We start from the raw sequence: 22,488 nt of genomic DNA on the forward strand, positions 1-22,488 counted from the left end.
AATATTGGTAGGGAAAAATTAGGTGAGTAAGAAAACCATGTTCACAACCAACAGACAACCGTTACACCAGTGGTACAAAGAAGTCTGAAATGGGAGCAAAAATCATCTGTGGCTGTTTTTGCATAACGTTTGAAATTTTAGACTCCAATTTATCAGTGAACTATCAGGGCTTGATTCACAAAGAATTCTTAAGTTCAAGTGTTAAGGAGGAAAACAGAAAGAGACTTACACAATATAACAGATGCTCACCTGGGAAACTGGCTGGTAGATATAATGGATACTACGAAATGAGTGGCATCTTTTACAGAATATGTAGCAGGATGTATGCCCTAGAGGCAATATAATAAGCACAGGCAGCCATGCTTAACAGCGAAGAATTCAGTGACAAACAATCCGTTGCCACTTCTGAAGTGCTAGGCGTATTGTCATCATAAATATTATAAGGGTAAACATCAGATGCCTAATCTTCAATAAAGCTAAACAGATTCCCATGCGTTTGAGAAGTAATAGCATGATAGCTTATTTGGTAACTGGAAGCACCAACTAAACTACACTCAAACAGCATCTAGTAACAGAGAGAGAAACACTTACCTTGGCACAACATGTATGGCCCAGAGGAAGGACAAGCTAATGCTGAGTGGATAGGCACAAGAGAAGTCAATGTGAATGTGTTTATCTTGAAGAATTATTGGTCCTTGCTGTTGGATATAGTGACCTTCAACTGCATTGGAGTAGACAGCATGAGTGTCGTTGACCTGAAAGATCAAAATAAAAGTTGGTTTATATTCCAAAAAGGTCATTCATATTCCTGCTAACAGTGAGGATATACTATGAAATCACCGTGTTAGTCAGTGGGTGCCCCAGTAACGATGAAGGCCAGATGAGCTCAGTGTGTATGGCTGTGCACGAGTGTGTTTCACTGTGTACCATTATGTGTATGGACAATTATAAGTTTGTGCCGCGGTGTGGTGCAATTCTATAAAAGTATGGTTGCTGTAAATTATATATAATATTGAAAAGGAATGTGGCTTGTTACAAAAAGAATAGTTTAGTGTAGATTAGAAGAACCTAATACATTGGAAAGCATTTTAGTTATCCTAGTACTGAAATATGCAGAACAAAAATCGAGATGTGTTTTAAATTCCCCATTATACTGATACTACTGTGACAGCTTCTACAATAAGCACATAATATTTACAATTGAGCTGTTCATTGTTGATCCTATTATAATCTTTTGATTTTCAACAATTCCCCAGTAAATGGTAGCAAATTTGCCCTGGCTGATTCACGTACCTTCAGTTGGCTTCCACAGCTCTTCGATATGTTGCCAAAGGAGAAGAAGATTCGATCATCCACCAGTGTCCCAAGACAACTGGGATCCGCCAGGTGAAGAGTTTCAGCTGGGATCCCGTTGGCACTCAGCAATGATCTCGAGAAGGACAAGCAGCTCTTACTGCCTTCGCAGACGAGATTGAAATCTGAAAGTTACAAATGCAATAGCTAGTCAGGTTGGGCTGTTACATTATTCATATCTGTCTGTCTGTCTTCATTTCAAATATATAGTCTTAGCTGACCAGCTTACCAGATTGGCATGGGTTCCCTTAAAAAGTATCAGAGTAGTTTTGACTACTTGGGCTGGATGTCACATCAGATGAGTGTCACGTGGTTTGCATGAGGATCTGGTCATGTGTAAAGAGATCTCGCTGTAAATATTGCTGAAGACCACTGTGAATGAGTGTCACTATGTATGTTTGCTATTGCTGTGACTGGGTGTCACTGTTGTGGTACGTCATTGTTTCCGCTGGGAGTTGTTGTGGTATTATGTCATTCTTGTGGCTGGCTGCCAAGATGCCTCAATGCAATTGATGTGACAATGTGTCAATGGGTTGATATGCCATTTATGTGGCTGGGTGTCACTGTGGCTGGTTGGCATTGTTGTGGCTAGTTTCACTGTGGCTGTTTGGCATTGTTGTGACTGGGTGCTTCTGCAGCTATATGCCACTGATGTGAATGGGTGTCACTGTGGTGGGATAATATTGTTGGGGGTGAGTATCTCCGAAGCTATATGCTATTGATGTGGATTGGGTGTCTCTGTGGCTGTACGCCATTGCTGTAAGTGGGTGTCACTGAGGTGGTATAATATTGTTGTGGATGGGTGTCACTGTGGCTGTATGCCATTGTTGTGGATGGGTGGCACTGTGGATAGTTTGCCATTATTGTAGCTGGGTATCACTGTGGTGGCATGTCATTGCTGCAGATGAATGTGAATATGGCTGCATGTCATTGTTGTGACTGGGTGTAGATTTTGCTGCCAAGTATTGGTGTGACAGGGTCTCAGTGTAGCTCTATGCAATTGCAGTGGCTGGGTGTAGCTGTGGCTATCACTTATTATTTTGGCACTGTTGCTCTAGACATTGTTGTGACTGTATGCCACTATGATTATATGATATTGTTGTGACTGTGTGTCACTATGAATATATGATATTGTTGTAGCTGGTTGTGACTCTGCCTGTATGTTATTTTAGTGGCTCAGTGACACTTCTGATGTAAGACACTGTTACAATGGGCATCTCTATGGCTATACGTCATTTTTATATGATGCCCCTGATATTTACCAGTTTCTGTGAATGGATTGTTAAGAATTGTTGAAATAGAGCATAGAGATAAATGTAGATGAACATTTCTGGGTCTGAGAATAATGGATAGTGGGGGACATTGGTGTATGAGACAATTAGAATTAGACAGCAATGTATTTGAAAACCTGTGAACCTACACTTAATCTTTAGGGATGAGCTTGGCTTCTATTTCTGAATTTCTGTTCATGATTGACAGGGATTTGTTGGAAATGAAGTTTAGGCATTAAAGAAACAGTGATACGTAAAAATAATCTTGGCTACATTAAAAGAAAGTGGAAAAAAAGAAGCATAACATATACGGAACCAGTAAATCAATCAATCAATCAGTCAATATTTGTATAGCTCAGCACTGTCACCCTTAAGGGTATGTGGGTGCTGAGGGTGCTGTGTCTCCGTTAAAGTGCCAGGACCTGATTTTCACCAGGTAGGGTGCTGTTAGGAGGTGTAGGGGCAGGTCGTTCCAGGTCTTGGCTGCAAAGAAGGAGAAGTAGTGGCCACCGCTGTGGCTGCGTCATATGCAGGGGTGTGTGAGGGTAAGGGAGGCAGAGTGCAGGTGTCTTGCGGGCAGTTGGAAGTTCAGTCAATGGTTAATAAATGATGGTCCTTGGTTGTGGAGAACTCTGTATTCGTGTGCGAGGATCTTGAACTTGCATGTCTTCTGGGCGTGGAGCCAGTGGACATTTCAGAGGTGAGAGGTGATGTGAGTCAATTTGGGAAGTTCCAGGATAAGTCTGACTGCAGCGTTCTGTGTGGTCTGTAGTCTTTTGAGAAGGTGGGTGGAAAGTCTGGCTTAGAGAGCGTTGCAGTAGTCGAGACAGCGGCTGCCAAGGGTCTGCGTGACTTTCTTTCTTGTCTAAATGGGGATTCATCTGAAGTTTCAGCGGAGCATGTGGAGGGCGTGGAAGCAGGAGGAGGCGACTGAATTGGCTTGTCTTTTCATGGTGAGTTGGCTGTTAAGCATGATGCCGAGTTTGCATGTGTGGTCTGTTGGTCTAGGTGTTGGTCCGAGTTCTGCCAGCCACCAGCTGTGGTCCCATACGGAGGTGTTTCTTCCAAAGATCAGCACTTCTGTTTTGTCGGAGTTGAGTTTGAGTCAGCTGGCTCGCATCCATTTAGTTATGTTGGTCATGGCATTGCAGAAATTAGATTTGGCATTGGAGGGGTCCTTGGTGAGTGAGGGGATTACTTGAGTGTCATCGAAGTAGGAGATAATGTTGATTCCATGGGAGCTGATGACATCTGCCAGGGGGTCACATAGATTATGAACAGGGTAGGGCTGAGGGATGATCCTTGGGGTACGCTGAAGATAAAAATTATTGGTGCAGAGGTGTCAGATGCTCTCAGTGAGCTCTGACAGGAAAGAGGAGATCCACTTGAGGGCGCTCTGCTGTATGCTGAAGTTGTGAAGTCTGTCGATGAGTGTATGGTGGGAGACTGTTGAACACAGCACAGGGGTTGAGGAGGATCAGGGCCACCATCTCACTTCAGTCGCGGATGTTTCTGATTTTATCTGTAGCTGCGGTCAATGCGGTATCAGTTCTGTGGTTGGCATGGAATCCTGTTTGTGTGGCGTCAAGTAGGTAGTTTTGTTCCAGGTATTCGGTGAGCTGTTTGTTGATGGCTTTCTTCCTTATTTTTAATGGGTCAGGAGCAGGGAGATCTGATGGTAGCATTTGAGGTTGCTTTGGTCGGCAGAGGGCTTCTTTAGGAGAAGTCTGACACCTGTGTGTTTCCAGGCATCTAAGAAGGTTGCTGTAGAGATGGAGTTGTTGAGGATGCTGGTGAGTTCCGAGTTGAATGAGTTGGCTCCAAGGTTGAAGGGATGGTCGGGCATGGGTCGTTGGGTGCCCCAGAGTGGATGGTCAATATGATGGCTGTGGTGGCCTGAGTTGTGAGCAGCAATCAGGTAGTTATTGTTTGGCTGGTGATCACTGGTCGGTCGAGGTTGGTCGAGGTTGTCGAGGCTGAGATTGGGGGGTTGGGTGTCGAAGTTGCTCTAGATGCTGGCAATCTTGCTGTGGATGTAATCTGAGAGAGCATCACAGAGTCCTTGGGAGGGGTGAATGGTGTCCTCCATGGCTATTGGGTTGGAGTATTCCTTGACAATTTTGAAGAGTTCCTTCGTGTGATTGGCTGCGGTGTCGATGCGAGCTGTGATGGCTGCTCTCTTGACTTCTTTGATGCATAGGTGGTAGTTGTTGAGGGCTGCTTTGTGGGTGGCTCTGTCCGAGGGGTTCTCAGTTGCACTTGGTGGTTCTGATTACTGAGGTGTACCAGCTGGCATGTTTTGAGGCTTTGTTGTTTTTTGCTGGTTTCAGTGGGGCGACTCTGTTGACGCATTTGTTGATCCAAGTGGAAAAGTCCTGGACTGCCAGGTCGAGGTATGCTGATGTTTAAGGTCATGTGGTGTTGAGGACCTAAGACCATAGCATCACTGTCACCTTGTCCCAACTGTGGGGGGGTATTGTAGTGTTTGGCGGTGGGGGGCTTCAAGCAGAGAAGGTAAAGTGAACGATGGCGTGGTCTGTCCTGGTGAGTTCTGTGACATGGGTGAATTTGATTCTGTTCCTGGAGGTACAGAAGGTGTTGAGTGTGTGTCTGGCTTTGTGTGTGGGTTCGGATGCTAGTTGGGTGAGGCCAATTTTTTTAGATTCTCCAGGAGGGCGGTAGCATGGGGCTCATTGATGTGAAAGTTGAGGTCGCATAGCAAGACGTAGTGGGGGAGTTGATGGCAAGGGGTGCGATGAGGTTGGAGATGACATCACAGTAGAGTGGTCGGGGTCCCAAGGACTGTAGGTAAGGGTTACTCTTAGTGTCGGTTTGCAGTGTGAAGTTCCGGTGTCCATGAGAGGTTAAGGGCCACATGTATCAACCAATTTTGCTATCGCAAATGGGATGATTCGCAGAATTGGCCTGTTTGCAAACACAAAAAAGTCTTTTTACATGTATCAAAACCTATTTTGCGATTCGGTAACCTGTTACCAAATTGAAAAATGGGTTTGTGATTCAGTATTTGGAAGGGGTGTGTTTAGGGTATCTCTTCCAAATACCGAATCACAGTGGTATGTATGAATGTTTTGTGACCGTGAATGCAGTCGCAAGAAATTCACATTTTAACACCAACTTCAAGTTGGAATCCTGATTGTGTAGCATCGAGTGGGTGGTTTTGTTCCAGGTATTCGGTGAGCTGTTTGTTGATGGCTTTCTTCGGTATTGTGAATGGGTCAGGAGATGGGAAATCTGGTGGTAGCATTTGAGGTCCCTGGGGTCGGCAGAGGGCTTCTTTAGGAGCGGGTCTGACCTCTGTGTGTTTCCAGGCATCTTGAAAGGCTGCTGTGGAGGTGGAGTTATTGAGGATGCTGGTGAGTCTCGAGCTGATTGACTTGGCTCCAAGGTTGAAGAGATGGTGGGGGCCATCGGTCGTTGGGGTGCCCTGGAGTGGATGGTCAACATGATTGCTGTGGTGGCCTGAGTTGTGAGCAATCATCGTTTGGCTGGTGATCACTGGTCGGTCGAGGTTGTTAAGGTTGTTGAGGCTGAGAATGGCGGGTTGGGTGTCAACGTTTTTGCAGATGCTGGCAATCTTGCTGTGGAAGTAATTTGAGAAGGAGTCACAGAATCCTTGGATGGGGTAGATGGTGTCTTCCATAGCTGTTTTAAAGAGTTCCTTTGTGTAGTTGGTTGCGGTGTCAATGCAAGCTGTGATGGCTGCTCTCTTGGCTTCTTTGATGCATAGGTGGTATTTGTTGAGAGCTGCCTTGTGGGTGACTCTGCCCGAGGGGTTCTCAGTTGCACTTGGTAGTTCTGAGATCTGAGGTGTACCAGCTGGCATGTTTTGAAGTTTTGTTGGTTTCCGCTGGTTTCAGTGGGGTGACTCTGTCGATGCATTTGTTGATCCAAGTGGAGAAGTCCTGGTGGTAATATTCACATTTTACCACAAACTTCAAGTTGGTGGTAACCCATTCACAAAGGGTAAGTAAAACCGGCTGCTTTACAGAAAAAAGATTGCTTTATTTAAAAGCAATCACAGACATGGTGGTCTGCTGACCTTGCGATTCCTAATGGGTCACAAATTGCAACCTATATCATTAATATTCATGAGGTAGGTAATTTGCGACCCACTGGGAATCGCTGAAAGTGTTCAACAAACTTTCATACATGCCATTTTGTGATTTCCTAATTGTGAATCGCAAACCGTGTCTTCATACATCGGGCCCTTAGGGTCGTCATTTTAGGCAGTACATTGTTTATTTTCCTTCAAGATGATGGCAATGTACCCACCGGGTTTGTCAGTGATATCTCGGTGTATCATCTTCTAGCTGTCTGGCGTCGCATTGGCGATGCCAGGGTTCAAGGAGGCATTAAGCCATGTTTTGGTAACAAAGGCAATGTCCACAGAGAGGTTGGTGATGGTGTCTCTGGATTACGTGTCGTATTTGTAGGAGGAGTGGGTGTTGAGCAGGATGCATTGGAGTGGCACCAGGTTGTTTGTGGCGTTCTGAGCAGGAGCGGTGTGGGCTGCAGTGTGGGCGGGTTGTCCTGTGTGGCAAGTGAAGTGGCGGCAGGTAAAGAGTCCTTTGGTCGATCACAGGGAGGCCGTGAAGCAGCTGTTGGTCTGGTGTCTAGGGGCCGGGCCTAAGAGCTCCTCTGCAGTGTAGCAGTGGATGGTGGGAGGGCTAGGGGTCCGGGTGCTGGGCACGCTCCAGGCGTGGATGGGCATGGAAAGGCTTGCCTTTGGTGCGCCTTTGGCATGGTGGTGGTGTGGCTGCACAGCAGCCTCCATAAGTAGCCCTAGGAGGGGCTGTCTGGGAGGTGGAAAGCGGGTACAGCGGTGGGCGGGAGAGAGAGAGCGGGAAAACCAGGGGGTGGTGGGGCAACCAGCAGTACTAATGACCCAGAGGGCACTTAAATAACCTTAACAGGAAGAAGCCAGCTACAATAAATAAAAAAATAACCCACCAAAGCACAATAACAATACAAGACCTTTACCAACAATGAAATTACATGCCCAGCAGGAATGAGTTGGAAATTCCAACCAGACAGGCTTCCGGGCAGTGTGGGCAAACTGGCCGCAGTGGGGACTGGATCGCTATGCAGATTGTGGTCCAGTCACAAGGAGCTATCCGGCAGGAGCACTCAAGCACTCAAGACCAGAGGCGCGAGAGAAAACCAAGAAAGACAACTGCTAGAAGTCCAAAGCACAGTTCAGTTTCAGTCATGGACAATAACGGTAAAATATAGGAAACTTAAAAGAAAGCAAGAGAAGTGAGAGGACACACAATACAGAAGTATGATAAAGTTTCACCATAAAGATCTTGGTGGTTGTGCGTCTCATATTTGTTACAGGTGTACTTTTCGTCAACCTCGCCACACCATTCGTCGTCCGAGCAGGCCAAGATGTCGCAGGAGTCCAGTAAACCTTTTGACAATACAAAAAAACGAACAGTTGAAATATGTTCTCCGAAAGTCTTTGTTCTGGAGCTGATTGTTTTAGCTGGTCATAATCGTGCATAAGATGAGAAAGAAGTACTACTTGGAGACTGAGAACAACTCAAAGGAGACCCAGCCAACAATCAGGCACACCTGTGACTTCTAAAGAAATGTCCTCTGCAGGTCATAAAATAAAACGTAAGTGGGCCGAACCCTAGTAATTTCATGGAGTTTTGTACATTTAATGCCATATTACAGTATTGGTGTAAAGGGGAATGGAGCTAGGGATGTAGCTATCAATAGTTCTACAGGGGAATTGGCACAGGTGTTCAGAGCTGTGAAAGGACAACTGAACTCTAAATGTCTTTATTTTATTACCGAACTGGATCAGGGTGATTTTTTTCCTTGCTTGCAATGGGAACCATGAAACGCTTGGTACAGGCACTGAAAGGAGCATCTGGTATTTGAATTAGGGTTTAATATGGGCAAATCAGATATCCAGATGTTTGCATTAACTTTAAAATTAGAAATGTATACAATAGGTTGCCTCACTTTTCACGTGCGAATGATGTGAGTATAATTAATAAAAAACAGGTTTATATTATTTTTAAGTGCAAATTATTATTCCTGCATTTGGAACGCTTTCATTAAATCTTTCTTAGAGTCATAAAATGACTTATACGTAGAAAATGGATGTTATATATGGTAAGCAGTATTTTCTAAAATATTTCTCTCCTAGTTCCCTGGTGAAAAAAGAGAAAATGAATAGTGTAATATGGACAAACGTAACTTTTGCTTCCTTCAGTCCATATTATCCAGGCAGCAGATGAGTGCGAAAGTGCAAGTCATAGGACTTTATATAACCTTTCGCTCAACAGCAGAGAAAGTCTGAACAATCCTTAACAATACAAGTTCAAGTTCAAAGAATCTTTTTTCAGTTTGTATTTAACCATAAACAACATATAAAAGCAAAGGTAAAGCCAGGCATAAATGCATTAGCATTCAGTGGGTTAGTAATAGATAAAATAATTAAATAAAATCGTGGAACCCAATGCATTCAGGGACAATCAGTACAGTTTTTTCCTTCCCTAGATACGTCTGTTATAAATCAATCAGTCAGTAAATTTGGCCATACATATATAAAAACAGTTAATTTCCTCACCCTCTTCCTTTGGTTAGTTGCTGCAATTAAATATTTAAAAATAGTTTGTCAAACATCAGATTGCAACAGCTGCAAATATTCCATTGCCCCCTTGCATTTCCTCATCTCTAATTTTCTTTAAAGTGGTTTAAAATGTGGCTGTGTTGAGCAGTATACAACTCACACAAAAATGTAGTTGTGATTGGAATGCTGCATGGAATCAGATCTTTGCTTGTGTAAACATTAGAGGGATTCCAAGTAGTGGGCCATTTCAATCCTGAATCTTATTAAGTACAACATTTACCTACGAGGTGCCATAAGCAGACATGGCTCGATGGAGAGGGAGATAGGCAAAGGAAAATTCAGCCACCCATCTTGTCTATGCTAAGCTCTCTGATAAGTCCGGTTCACTAGTGGTATGTCAGTCCTGGTGATGGACTGCGGGGAGTCATATAGATCCATCCTACCAATTGCCTGGCAGGTCTTCCCTAATATGGCCTAGCTATCTGATTGTGTGGGATCCTGACAAAATAATGAAATTCAAAATTACAGATTGAGTTAGAGATACCTCAGGCCGAGACCAGATACATAACCTGAGTAAAGTGGGAGCCATTCTCAATTGATCCCCCAAGAAGCGCAAACCTAGCTCTTCATGTGTGATAATAGCAGGCACAGTAGGATGAAGAGAATGCAATCTCCGCAAAAATCTGACTTCACCAGTCTGAAGTGGTGAATGATCGGTGTAGCCACAATGCCCATGCCATGTGAAACGACTGGGAAAAGTCTAGCTTTGTAGATTGTCACTACCACATTTACTAGCATAAACCTTGACTTGGAGACAAATTTAAACTGAGAGGTGGTGGATGCTTCAAATTGCATTGATCTACCACTCTCAAATTCTTCCACATGAACCTCTTGTAAAACGGGACTCCCTGGTAAGTAAAGACATGCCCAAGAATTATGCCATTGGAGTGAAAACGGGGAATCCTGCTCTGTGGCGAGCCAGCGAACATAGTGTAAGATTTAGATGCATTTGTGCGGATTCCCAGCTTGTACATGGAAGAAAAAAAGGTATCTGCTGGTTTCTGAAGTCCCCACCCTCTCCTGGCCATAAAGCAACAGTCATCCGCATACATCAACACAGGAAGCAGGCGAGTCCAAGACTTAGGAGGATCAGCTGAGGCAGCGATAAGTTTCTCATCCAAGTCATTGATGTAAAAACTGAATTGGAAAGGGGTCAAAAAACAGCCATGCCTGAGGTAGTACATTCCCTGCCAGGGCCAAAGCAAACACTGCCCTCTACACTTTGGTGCAGCCAGGCAAGAAAATGATTAATTTGGGGATTAGTAATCTCAGTTGATGGCATGTTCCACAGCTTAGTCCTGACTATGCTGTCGAAGGCTGCGCTAAGGTTCTTAAAAGCCAAATAGAGACAGCATTTTTTGACAAGAACGCATTTGGACATAATTAAATAGAGGTCCAAGCACTGGTTGACAGTACCCTAACCAGACATAAAGCTGTATTGAACTGGGGTGAATATGTTCTTCTCATGGACCCAACATTCAAGCTTTTCCAGCAGTACACTACCCAGAATTTTGGCTGTGGCACCTATTAAAAATATGGGCCTGTAGCAATACAGATCGCTCCTGTCCCCCTTCTTGAAGATCGGAATGATAATCGCCTTAGATCAGGATTTAGGAAGGCCAACCAGGGACAAACAGATGAATAATCTTGTCAATAGAAGAGCCCAAAATGTCAGATTGCCCTTAAACATGCCCTTAAACATGTCGGCGGGGATGCCGTCTGACCTAGGTGCCTTGTCACATGGGCACCTGTCTATTGGTGGGGTAACTTCTTTGAGAGTAAAGGTAGGGTCCTCACTGCCACCCATGTTACTTGTTGCAGCCTCCCTGAATTGATCAGGAACAATTGTATCATGTGAGTCATATAGCGTAGTGAAGGAACAAACCCAAACATTTTCAGTGATTTTGTGACAATGGGTTTTGGAGAAAAAATGTCCATTGACCATCTTCCATGAAAGAACAGAGTTGTTACTGGCAGGTGCAGAAATCAATTGTTCCCTGGCCTCACTCAGAATTAGTTTTTTCCTGTCCTCTACAGCCACTTTGCAGAGTTTCCTGCTTCTTCTAATTTCATCCTGGTTTCTCTGGAACATTTGTATTGCCTTAATGAGACTAGAGTGGACTTGGATGCAGGATTTATCAAACCACCTATATGAACTTGGGGTCTGCTGTCATTTGGGAGCTGTTAGATAGAAGAAAGCCTGCTTGCATATTTCAGCGTACGCTCCTATTACTGAAACTGGTTCAGAGCTGTGGTTAATACAGATATCAAACTGGTCGTTCTTCACGCCCCCAAATATGTTGAAAAAAGGTACCTGGGGGCATATGTATCAACATCACCATTTGCGATTCTCAAATAGCGATTTTTAAAGAATCGCTATTTGAGAATTGCAAAACGGGATGTATTTAAAAAATTGCAAACTTTTTGCGATTTCTTAAAATTCCTTAATTGCGATTAGCAAATTGCGAAATCGCAATTAAGGAATACCTGCCCATTCAGTTCTATGGGCCAGGAGACCCATAGGAATGAATGGGAAGTAATTCTCAAATAGCGAATCGCAATTTGCTAATCGCAATTTGAGAATAATTTCAAATGTGCAAGGGTGTCATGATGACACCCTGATGCACCCCTGAAATTAGCATGTGTGTGCATATGGCGCACATACATGCCCTAAGGGCATGTATGAGCGCCACGTGGCACTTTGTAAAATTCAAAAAAGTGCTTTTTGAAAGGAAATCGCAAATTACCACCAACTGGAAGTTGGTGGTAATTTGCGATTTCTTAAGGATAATTCGCACAACTTGGGTGCTTTTTACATATCATTTAAGAAATCGCAATTTGCGATTTCTTAAATGCTTACGCAAAATTAAGAAATTGCTAAATTAGCAATTCCTTAATTTTGCGATGGGATTTGCCTCATACATCCCGATTACCGATTTTTTTAATCGCAAACGCTGTTATTTTGCGAATCGCAGCGTTTGCGATTAAAAAATCGTTTGATACATATGCTCCCTGGCTCCACATCGCGCCATCTCCTCCACCCCCCAACCCCTGGTTTTTGTGTAATTGATTAGCCCAGACAGTGTTTACTGTGTTATGGACAGACTTACACAAAGGCTAATAGCCAGGGTGTTATGATCGCTCAGAACAGTAGGCAAAACCTAGTACCCACTCACCCTACCCACCCAGCTCTTTAGGAGTGTAACATAAACAATCATAGTCCCCTTGTCTCTTCTTGTGCGCGTTACCCAACTCAGCCTCATTAGGAGCTATAGCGAAAGTAAGAATCAGATCATAGATTTACAATAACTGGTTCAATTTGTCCCCACACCAACCATAGCTAAAGTGAGAAAGGTCACAAAAACCTGTGTCACCCCCCACAAACAATATCCACCGAGATGGGACACAGTCTCATAATGAAATCCCCTTCTGACAATATGTCATAGTCTTCATCCCTTGGCTGCTTGATGAACTCATACCTGCAGTTGCTGTGTCCAAAGGAGAGGTAAGTGATCCTATGACCTGTATGTTTTTTACTGGCAAAGTTGGTATGATGGACATGTACAAGTAGCACTAGGGAAACGTTTGGTCAAGACACACAGATAATGTGGAAAAAAGGGTAGTCAACATACGATTTAAATTTGGAGACACCCAATGTGACGGTAATGGCAGCCAGGAGGCAATCACTATGATGACCAGAAGATGATCTCAAACACTAAAACTAAATATAAACAGTCCAGGTGTACAATACTTTAGGACCACATTTCCTGGAGACCGGTGGTCTGTTGGGCATTGATTAGTGATAACCAGGATTAATCCACAATCTTCCCTTCAATTCCCGCTATATTCCAAAAGAGTATGTTCATGTTAGGGCATAAAATTCCGGAATTGTCTGCAGATGGAATGATCAAGTTGTTTAGAGAGGAGCAGGTAAAATGTGTAGAATTTACGAAGTGCTGACTTGGAACAGTGAGGTCCTCTTTGGACAAAGAAAACAAGAGAGGAGAGCCCACATTTAAAGTACTCTGTTTATAACCATGTGCAGTTATATCAGGATTGGAAGAGCTTGCAGAGTTGTCACATGCTGCAATTCACAATGCATTTATACATGGATATAACAGCCTTAGTATGAATTTTTTAAAGTTCACTTAACAAAGACAAGAGTACTTACAACAATAACCTTCAGGACACCATGTGTGGATGGACACCCCATGGGTGTTGCAGACTTGCTCATATGAACCAATGGCTGAGTACACCATCACATTGTCCGTGCCATACAGAGTGAGGTCATACAGGCAGGCGTTGTAAAAAGGTTCTGGGTCCTCATACCAGTGACAGTCCTCGAAGGGCCCGGTGTGATTTGTGATTACGCTACAGAGTTTTTTTACTTCGTGCCCAGCATCTTCAGGTAACCAGGTCGGGGTCTGGACCATATCTTTGCACCTATAGAAAGCCATGGTAAGAAAACGTACATAGTGATTGAAGTGAAGTAAATGACTGATAAAATTAGGTTTGAACAGCAAAATGCCTGTGAGTTCGTGGTGCTTTAATTCATTTGCATGACAGTGCACCCTGGACATTCTGCTTTTCCATCCATTCCACTAAACTTACTACTGCAGTCAGGGGATTTTCCCCTGTACCAATTTCTGTCTGCAGGTACAAAATGTCCACCAATAGTGATCAGGGCTTGACTGGCCTTTTACCACCCTGTCATTTCCCCGGTCAGCTGCAGACCAGGAGGTTGATTTCAGAGTTTGTCGCCATAGTCCAAATCCACCCATGGCCTCCTGTAGAGTAGACTTGGTTTATATGTATGTATGTGGTAGTTCTAAAGTGCAAACCTACCCAAAAGGCAGGTTTGAGCGTTTGTGCCATGACTGATTTGGGTTTTCAATCCAGCCCTAGTGGTGAATTTGAGAATCAAAATCAAATCATCTGTGATCAAAGATTGTGAATCGTGCCATTTGTTCCTTTTGTTTTATACAAATGGAAGCGCACGTAGTATGGAATAGAATAGAAATGGAGAGCAATGAAAACAAATAATAGTTCTTAACCTAGTGAGCAGATGCATGCAGTAGAAATATATGTGCTCAGAAAATATAATGATAAACATACATAATCAATATTCTATATTACTGGTTTTATCATTAAAAAATTCAATGGTACTCATTTTATCGATCCATGGAATGATAAACTATTGAGTTAACCGCACCAAGAATCAATTCTGTGAACGATTATACAGAGATCTATGCGGAAAGTGCATTAAATCTGTGAGGCAGATTCCAAGAAATTGAGTTTCAATTTGCAATCTATATTTGGTTTGGTATAAAGTGCACATAGTGAACCGATATTTTTTTAATTAGAAAGAGTAATGATATAGGCATAGTTAATGTTCTTGAAACGGTTTGAGGGTGAAGGATAGCAGATGGTTGTTTAGTAAACTCTTACCCTGCAGTGCTAGTGTCTGATTTCCAGGAGTTTCCAAATTCCTGATCGCTCCTTGCCTTGATCCCATTTGGCAGCACTTTATCATCATCGGGCTGTCCATTGAAGTTTCCACACACCCCAGTGAGTTTGTTCTGGTATTCTGGACCAGCTCTAATGAGCAGTGTACCAACCCCGTCATACTGAACCTCCATGTTCTGTGTTGTCTTTACCAGAACAGCTCTACCTTTATAGGTGATTGTGGCAAGTGAGCCAATGTTTGCTGGCAGATGCGTCAAAACCCCATCAATCTGTGACGAAGAAAAGGCATATGGATTATGGTTTAGCCTGGCATGATTCTGAGATGTCAAGAATACCTGATTCAATAACAGCATTACATTTGAAACTAACTGTGCAGTTATTCAGAATGAGCAACGTGTATAGACCTACTTTACCTATGTCTGCAATATGTATGCTCCTGATTTCTAGAAGTGTAGTTTTTCCTGCAGACTAAAAACATCAACTATACTACACGCAAGGTTCTTCTGTGGTGTTGCAAGGAGGGCGCACTGAGTATTGGTGCATCGCTGCTTTCACGTAGCGATACACCACTTCTCGTAAATGAGGCCCTTAATGTTTGTTCAAGTGAAAGCGATATTAGCAGAGCAGAAAACATATTCTGTTTGACACACCCTGAACTTTCTGAAACAAGAAGGAACCATCTAGTTGGAGTAGAAAAGGTGCTGACAACATTGACAATCAAGCCACCTGATCATTTGATCAAAAATAGTGTGACCTTAACCGAATGTCTGTTCTATGTCAAAGTACAAGCGGTTCAAAGAGATCATACTCTGTACTTTAACATTGAATACAACAGCTAAAAGCGCCATTAGGATTTTCTCAATTAGTTGATCTGCTCTTACTCCTAGTACATGACTTTGCCTAGGGACTATATTCCAAGTCCTTCTCTTCCTGCTGAAGTCGCTGTATTTTATATCCCTTATGACCAGCAGTAACTTCTACACTTTATTCGAAATATGTCTGCTGGTACCATAGCTCTTCACAGCCCTACATCTCAAATTGCATGGCGGCCACTATGCCAAAATTATATTCCTACCTTCATAATAACTAACTAATGCATTTATTATTAATGTAACCGTCTGAAATGTTTCCAATATGCAGAGGCTTCCAATATGCAGCAGAAAGTAAATGTGTGGCAGTGTGTCCAGTCAGTGTTCATTTACATAAATTAATATTATGAATCTTAGCACATCACAACTTCTAACTAGCTCTTTTAAAGCGGAGGCAGCAGGCTGTTGCCTTCTCCAGTGCTTCGCTTACAACACGTATCTAAGCAGTCATTTTAGAGGGCCGAAAGTCTGAATCTTTATGCTGATCCTCCCTTTAGTTGTGTAAGGGTGGAAAAACCTCACCAGGCCCTTTGTGAACAATGTTACGTGTTGGAGACATTCACCAACAGTGAGATAGAGCGTGACAGCTTTGTGAGCAAACCTGTCGAGAGGGCGAACACCATAGATGGGTGGATCTATGTATAGAAGTAACATGGATGTTAATGGCATGAATTGTGCCTCGTCACACACCTGTACGCTTCTGCTTTGTCCCACAATGATGCGTTTGCTGATGCCATTCAGTGCCAGCCTGATATCCACTCCAGACACAAAGGAGACGTGTGTGTTTCCACGGTGTCTGTTCTCTGCAATCACACGGAACGAGAAATTGGAAGACTCCGAGGTCTGTGAGACCTCATAGGCGCAGGCCCCCTGGAAGGAGGCCTCGGCTCCATCAAAGGTGAAGTAGTGGGGGTCCCCAGTGACTGTGCAGATACTCAGGTGATCCTGGCAGGCTAGTCTTCCGCCCTTGACAGCACACGTCTGGTCGGCACTGCAGCTCGAAGCGGCACACCGGAAGGTTCCTGGAGAGCTGCAGCTGCACTTCTGAGAGCATTCAGAGAGCCAGACATGCTCACCAACCTGAAATAGAGAATGGGAGGTTAAACACAAAAAAATAACGCCATCTCTTAAAATATCATTCATTCACCTGGGACATTCAATAATGTATAGCCTGAGATCAATGTTCATTATTTTAAATCCCATTAATAAAATAAATTTACCATTTTAGTATATGTTTCATTTTCACAATCCAATGACAGTCGGAATGGGAGATCATCTATCATACATTTACAAATGTTTCTAATTAGTAATGCAGTGATAATGTACAGGACATAATCCAGGAATGTAATCAATTTGTATATGAACTGCTAACTAGGTGGATGATGTGTGTTATCGCTTCTACTTTACACCAGCTAGAATCTACTAACATCATTTCCTTTCCCCCTTCATTCTAAATTATCACTGCTTTGTCAGTTCACATTTTAACCCTCTGACTGACTAACCTGTCATCTTCCATACCACACCCACTATACTGCGCCATGCATTCACAGGGAATGGTTCACTGTTAGTATTCGAGCTCTTGTCAGCTCAATTATCACGTTTCCTCCCAATGCTACTTCTAAACTGTGAGGCAGGCAGGCAGCGGGTTAATTCTCAATGAAATTCCACTATCTCACATCCATTTTGCCTTGCCTTTAACTGTAATAAATATCTGAGCAGCTCTGCATGCTCGCAGCTCTATTGCCTAGTTCACATTGCAATATAATTTCCAGGTCTTCTTCCAAGTAGCTACCACATCAGGAGGCAATGTTTGAACTTTCAGAAGAACTTCATCTCATCAGTTCCATTTTTTCATCCTAGCACTTTACAGACAAGTAGCACATGTCTGCAAACTCTAGGGGCCTGACAAACAATGGTAAAAGAAGTCTCCGCAGTTGTAAACTTACTATTAACTTGCTGTATGTGAATACCCTCAAAATATTTAAACTTGCAAAAAAGTGTAGTTTACATTTGTGAATCAGGCACCAAGTGTGATCACCGAGAACTACCACACTTCCTGCTCTTGCAATGCCACCCATATGTGAGTGCTTTAAGAACTGCCTGTTTAATTGCCCAAGGCTAGCCTAGGGATCCAATATACTTATTGGTGGTAACACGGCATGGTGCAACAAATGCCACTGTTTTTAGGGCTCTCCAAAGCCTTGTCTTTACAACAGTCCTTTAAATAGCATAATATTAAAACTGACATACGGTTGCATTGACTTAATGACAATAACAATTTATCTACATGATTAAATGATTATATTTGATATGGGCACAATGAAAATCGTGCTCCGATCTGCTGGGAATAAATATTACATATCTTTAATGTATGGAAAGACTTTTACACTCACATTATAATAACGCCCTTCATGCACACAGCCGCACTGCTCAGCCTTTATACATGCGTCTCCACTTCTCAGGTATCCTTGATCACAGAAACAGCCTTCCAGACACGTGGGCCCACATTGAGGCTGAACTAAGGCTGCAGCGCATGTATCTTGGCATCTTCCACCGCTGCAGAGTTCATAGTGACTGTTCATTGGGCACTGAACGCCTGCAAGCAAGCAACAAGTAAATGATTTAATATATATATATATAACATTTTGTTAAATTCTTCTTTAAATACATTTTTTCAGCCCTCTTTTACTTTCTGACTCCTGTCCACACATCTCTTTTTCGCTTTTATTCTTTCATGTCTGCTCTTTTCGTCATCTCAGCTCAGTTGAAAATGATTGCACGATCTGCCAAAACGGTCCCAGGTCACCTTACTGGACAGCAGAGACCGAGTAAAACAACCGGAACCAAAAGTGACTTGCTTTAATTACTAAGAAATTATTAAGCAATACACACAAGTTATATCCTCTCACTCCTTTCTGTGTGTTTTACTTTAAACTTAATGACACAGATGTCTTCCAGGAACATTGTATTCAACAGAGACGGAGGAGCTGCAGCAAATGCATGCTAGATGTGCATCTCATAACCCGCACTGAAGGAATGAACCTCTGGGAGTAAGTTATCCTGCAAAACAGTCCCGTAGCAGACACGCCAGCAGATGGACAGGCTAGTTTATTTGGAACGACTTAATAGTATGGTAAAAGGTCTCAGTGAGAGTCTAGTAACATGAACGAACTAGAAGTGACACACATTAGTGAGAGCTGTATTGGCATGAACATGCACTTTTACACAGGACATGGGTCTGTGGCCTGCTTACCAAGCATTGGTCTACAGCAGACATGAATATTCAAAATGAAAACTAATTGCTTTTTCTGCTTGGCCATCCCAGATTTTTCACATCTTTTTAGGATACCCGTTTTGATGGTATTAGGACTCTAAACACGGTGAGAGTGCAATTCAGTGCCACAGTGCGTATTCTCTGGTCCTTAAATTGGATTGGTAAAATTGGCCTCACCAAATTGGTCATCTTAACTGTTGTTTAGCACCTTTGTGAAAGGTGCTGAAAAGGCACCTATGGCACGAAAAGTATATGTCATATGTGGACTGCTGTATGTATTATCACCACCCACATATCTGTCAGGAACACTGCAGCTGAGTTTCTGTTTAAATGCCTAGCTGTAATACATTGCAAGGCGACAATTCTGTTTGCTAAGTCTGATGGGCTAATTTTTACTTATTCATAAATTGCCATTAATTGTCACTTGTAAGTCCACATGGCACCCTACATATCTTGGTTAGTATGGTCTGACAGTGAAACAAAACCCCAAATCAATTTCACTTTGTAAGCTTTGCTAGATTTGTGCCTGTTAAGGCCTCACTGGGTTTAAAATATTCATTACCTATAAGCATGGGAAGAAGTTCTTGCCTTAAGAACACAACGCGTTGGCTGATCTCTCTTTTTACAAAAATATATAAGAATAAAAGAAACTTTAAGGACTTTCTATCAAGTTTGGACTTCTTACTGGTGCACCTTCCTCTTTCTCTGTCAAAAAAGATTTTCATCTGGATCACAGTGGAGTCGTTCTGTGGCGGACTCTGGAAGAATTGTGCACAGGACTCTTATTTGATTTATAAACAAGGTGCTGAACCAGTGGTCAGCCGTAGTTGTGCTTTTTGTTAAGTATCTTTTGACTTATGGACGACTGGAACAAGATGGTGAGGCTTGCCCAGGTAGGTCAAAAGAAAACTAGTTTTGTCCCACTCTGAGCTTCTGTCATGCTGAAAAATGGTTCGGCAGGTCCTCGCATTTAAGGCATCTGGTCTTGTGGAGCCCTGCCTGTCTACAGATTCCAGCCTTGCCCAACTATAGGATGCTTACTTCGAAGAAGTTGGAAAGGAATACCGTGGACTGGAGTAAGGAAGCAAATCTATCCAACCCATGAAGCAACCTCATCAGCTGCAAAATCCAGGTTTGTACTGCTTTTGGTGCCACTATCAATAGTACCAGTGGGAACTCAATGACAAGGAATCTTACTTTGAGGTACCATCATTGGCCACAGACTTGGACCTTGTCCCGCTGGATGATTATGACTTCCATTACAGAGACTACATTCAAAGGTAAAACTTTGACCGTGATGCCAGCTTGGTGAATCAAACCTCTGCTCCACTGCGATCAAACTGGAATTGCAACTGGGTCTTAATTGACCATAAACACTGACTTTTGATTGTCTTTACCTTTTCACCTGAAAATGTCAAAAAAATTCATAGCTCCAGTTTCCGTATCCTATTTTAGTGATCTTGGTGTCTTTTTGCTCAGTTTCCTTTTTTTTCAAAAATGCTTTGGGAATTTTAGTGTGTTGTGGTCTTTATAATTTTTGCTCTTCCTTAGACGAAACAGGCAATTCTCTGAGAATTGCTCCTGCTTGCCCCATAGCTACCAGGCATTCAGCAAAGATTCTCTCAGAATTGTATTTTGATCTAATCTATGTGGATTTATTACGTTGGTAGGGGCACCTCCTCTGAAATGAATGATCCCATTAATAACATGACAAGTTTCCTCCCAATTACTTTCTGCCACTGTTCTACTATTGTGTGTCCCTGTTGCCATTTTATTAATCTCTTCTTTCTTGTTCTCTCCCCATTTCATTTTTCATCCCTTTATTTTATCTCTGATACCTTTCTGGCCATTCCTTAACAACTTTTATTAAAGTTGCATTTTGTCAGCTATTACAGTATTTTTGTTGTTTTGTGTACTTGACAGTTCTTTAGTGTCTGCATGATTCCAAACTTCCACGGCTTATAGCCTACTCTTTAGAAGCAAACACATCTGAATGATAGCTTTCAAAAGGCAGGCATCTATGATCCCCTTAGAAGGTCTGCCCAGAATACTACTGCTAGAAGAATCTAAACATTCAAGAAGAATTTTACTGCAATGCCTGTCTATAATCCTGTTAAGTATGTCCTGTGTGCCCATCAGTGGCATCGCATTTTTCATTATTTTGTATTACATTATTCCATCTCATCTCATGTCTTACGGTGCAATTATAGCCATTGTGCAGATATGTGTTACTATTACACCATGTACCTTAGCAGCATTGCAGACATTGTTATTAATCAAAGACTAAATATAACACTTTAGTGGTGAACAACAGGCTAGTCTAAATTGACTATGACTGTGCTAGGGAGCAGAGAGTTTAGAGAGGATCAGTGCATTACTTAGAATGAAATAATCCCAAATCCTTTCATCACCACGTTAAGACATGTCAAGTCACCTGGGAGTTATAAGAGCATAACTAATTTGATCATATTCAGATAATGTCCATTAGTTGTAGATATAATAGATTTAAATGAACAAGTTACTTAGCTTTGATAAAACCTTATCTGGGAGCGGTTCTATCTAGCAGCACATTTCTAACCTTAGAATATTCCCCAGGCATCAGACTAGATCTGGAAACTTTTGATGAGCAGTACCCCTGCTGTGCCGGTAGGTAATGTTGTTCCGCTCCATGTGGCAGCAGCAAATGACGTGCGCGGTGCCAATATGGGCGTCACCCCTGGGCACTGACGTCAGTTGCTTTTTACCACTTTTCACATCAGAAAAGCAAAGCCACGAGGAAAACTGACCACTGGCCCTTAGAAGGGGTGAACACTAGACACTAAAATTCTTTAGGAGAGGCAGATGGAGGGTCAGAAAGGAATCTGCAGCTAGATAGAGTCTCCACCAGATAAGGCATTACTGAAGGTAAGTAGTAGGTGTATCTGATAGAGATTCTTTACCTTAGAATAGATACCCAAGGATTACCACCATGGTGGTTAGGGCTGCAATACGGATTAAATTAAAAAGTCCTGTATGACTAAATGGGCAAAGTGACTGTCAGGCCGGACCTGACTGTCCAGGCAGTAGTGCTTTGTACATATATGTATTGAAGCCCATGATACTGCCTCACAGATATCCAGGACAGGAACTCAGTACACTGACACAGTGGTTGCAGCCTTGGCTCTAGTACAGTGAGCACACAAACCCTCAGGGGGTTGCTTTTTGGCCAGTGTGTGTAGCTGATTTTGATGCAGAGCACTATCCATCGAAGATGGTCTGTTTCTGCTTCACCTTACCTCTCTTTGCTTCAGCATGGCCTTTCGAAGAGTTGATCGTCCACCCGGAACTCTTTTTTGTGGTCAAGGTAGAACAACAATGCTCTTTCTGGATGCAGCCGGTGGAGTTTCTCCTCTTCCTTAAAGAGCTCACGCGAAGCATAGAAGAGAGGCAGAGTGATAGACTAGCCTTCCTAGAAAGTAGTTACCACCTTTAATAAAAAATAATGCTTGAGTCCAGAGGACAAGCTTGTCTGTGTAGATGGTAAGGTACGGAGGATTTTCAGATAGTGCCTGTAACTCACTGACCTTCTGGGCAGATGTTATCACCACC

At 42.8% G+C, this 22,488-nt stretch overlaps 1 protein-coding gene across 1 annotated transcript in view; it reads right to left on the minus strand.

Moving 5' to 3' along the window:
- The window catches only part of LOC146809262 (uncharacterized), a 270,600-nt gene that overhangs the window by 13,686 nt on the left and 234,426 nt on the right, over nucleotides 1-22,488 (minus strand). Inside the window, exons 92-98 of the mRNA XM_085614851.1 lie at nucleotides 18,020-18,222; nucleotides 16,317-16,706; nucleotides 14,740-15,026; nucleotides 13,463-13,734; nucleotides 7,942-8,055; nucleotides 1,294-1,478; nucleotides 592-755 (exon numbers count right to left, since the gene is read on the minus strand). Of these exons, the coding sequence (XP_085470977.1) occupies nucleotides 592-755; nucleotides 1,294-1,478; nucleotides 7,942-8,055; nucleotides 13,463-13,734; nucleotides 14,740-15,026; nucleotides 16,317-16,706; nucleotides 18,020-18,222 (1,615 nt within the window). The remainder of the gene's footprint in view (nucleotides 1-591; nucleotides 756-1,293; nucleotides 1,479-7,941; nucleotides 8,056-13,462; nucleotides 13,735-14,739; nucleotides 15,027-16,316; nucleotides 16,707-18,019; nucleotides 18,223-22,488) is intronic.

This window comes from Triturus cristatus, chromosome 7 (genome assembly GCF_964204655.1).
Source record: "Triturus cristatus chromosome 7, aTriCri1.1, whole genome shotgun sequence".
Lineage (NCBI taxonomy): Eukaryota > Metazoa > Chordata > Amphibia > Caudata > Salamandridae > Triturus > Triturus cristatus.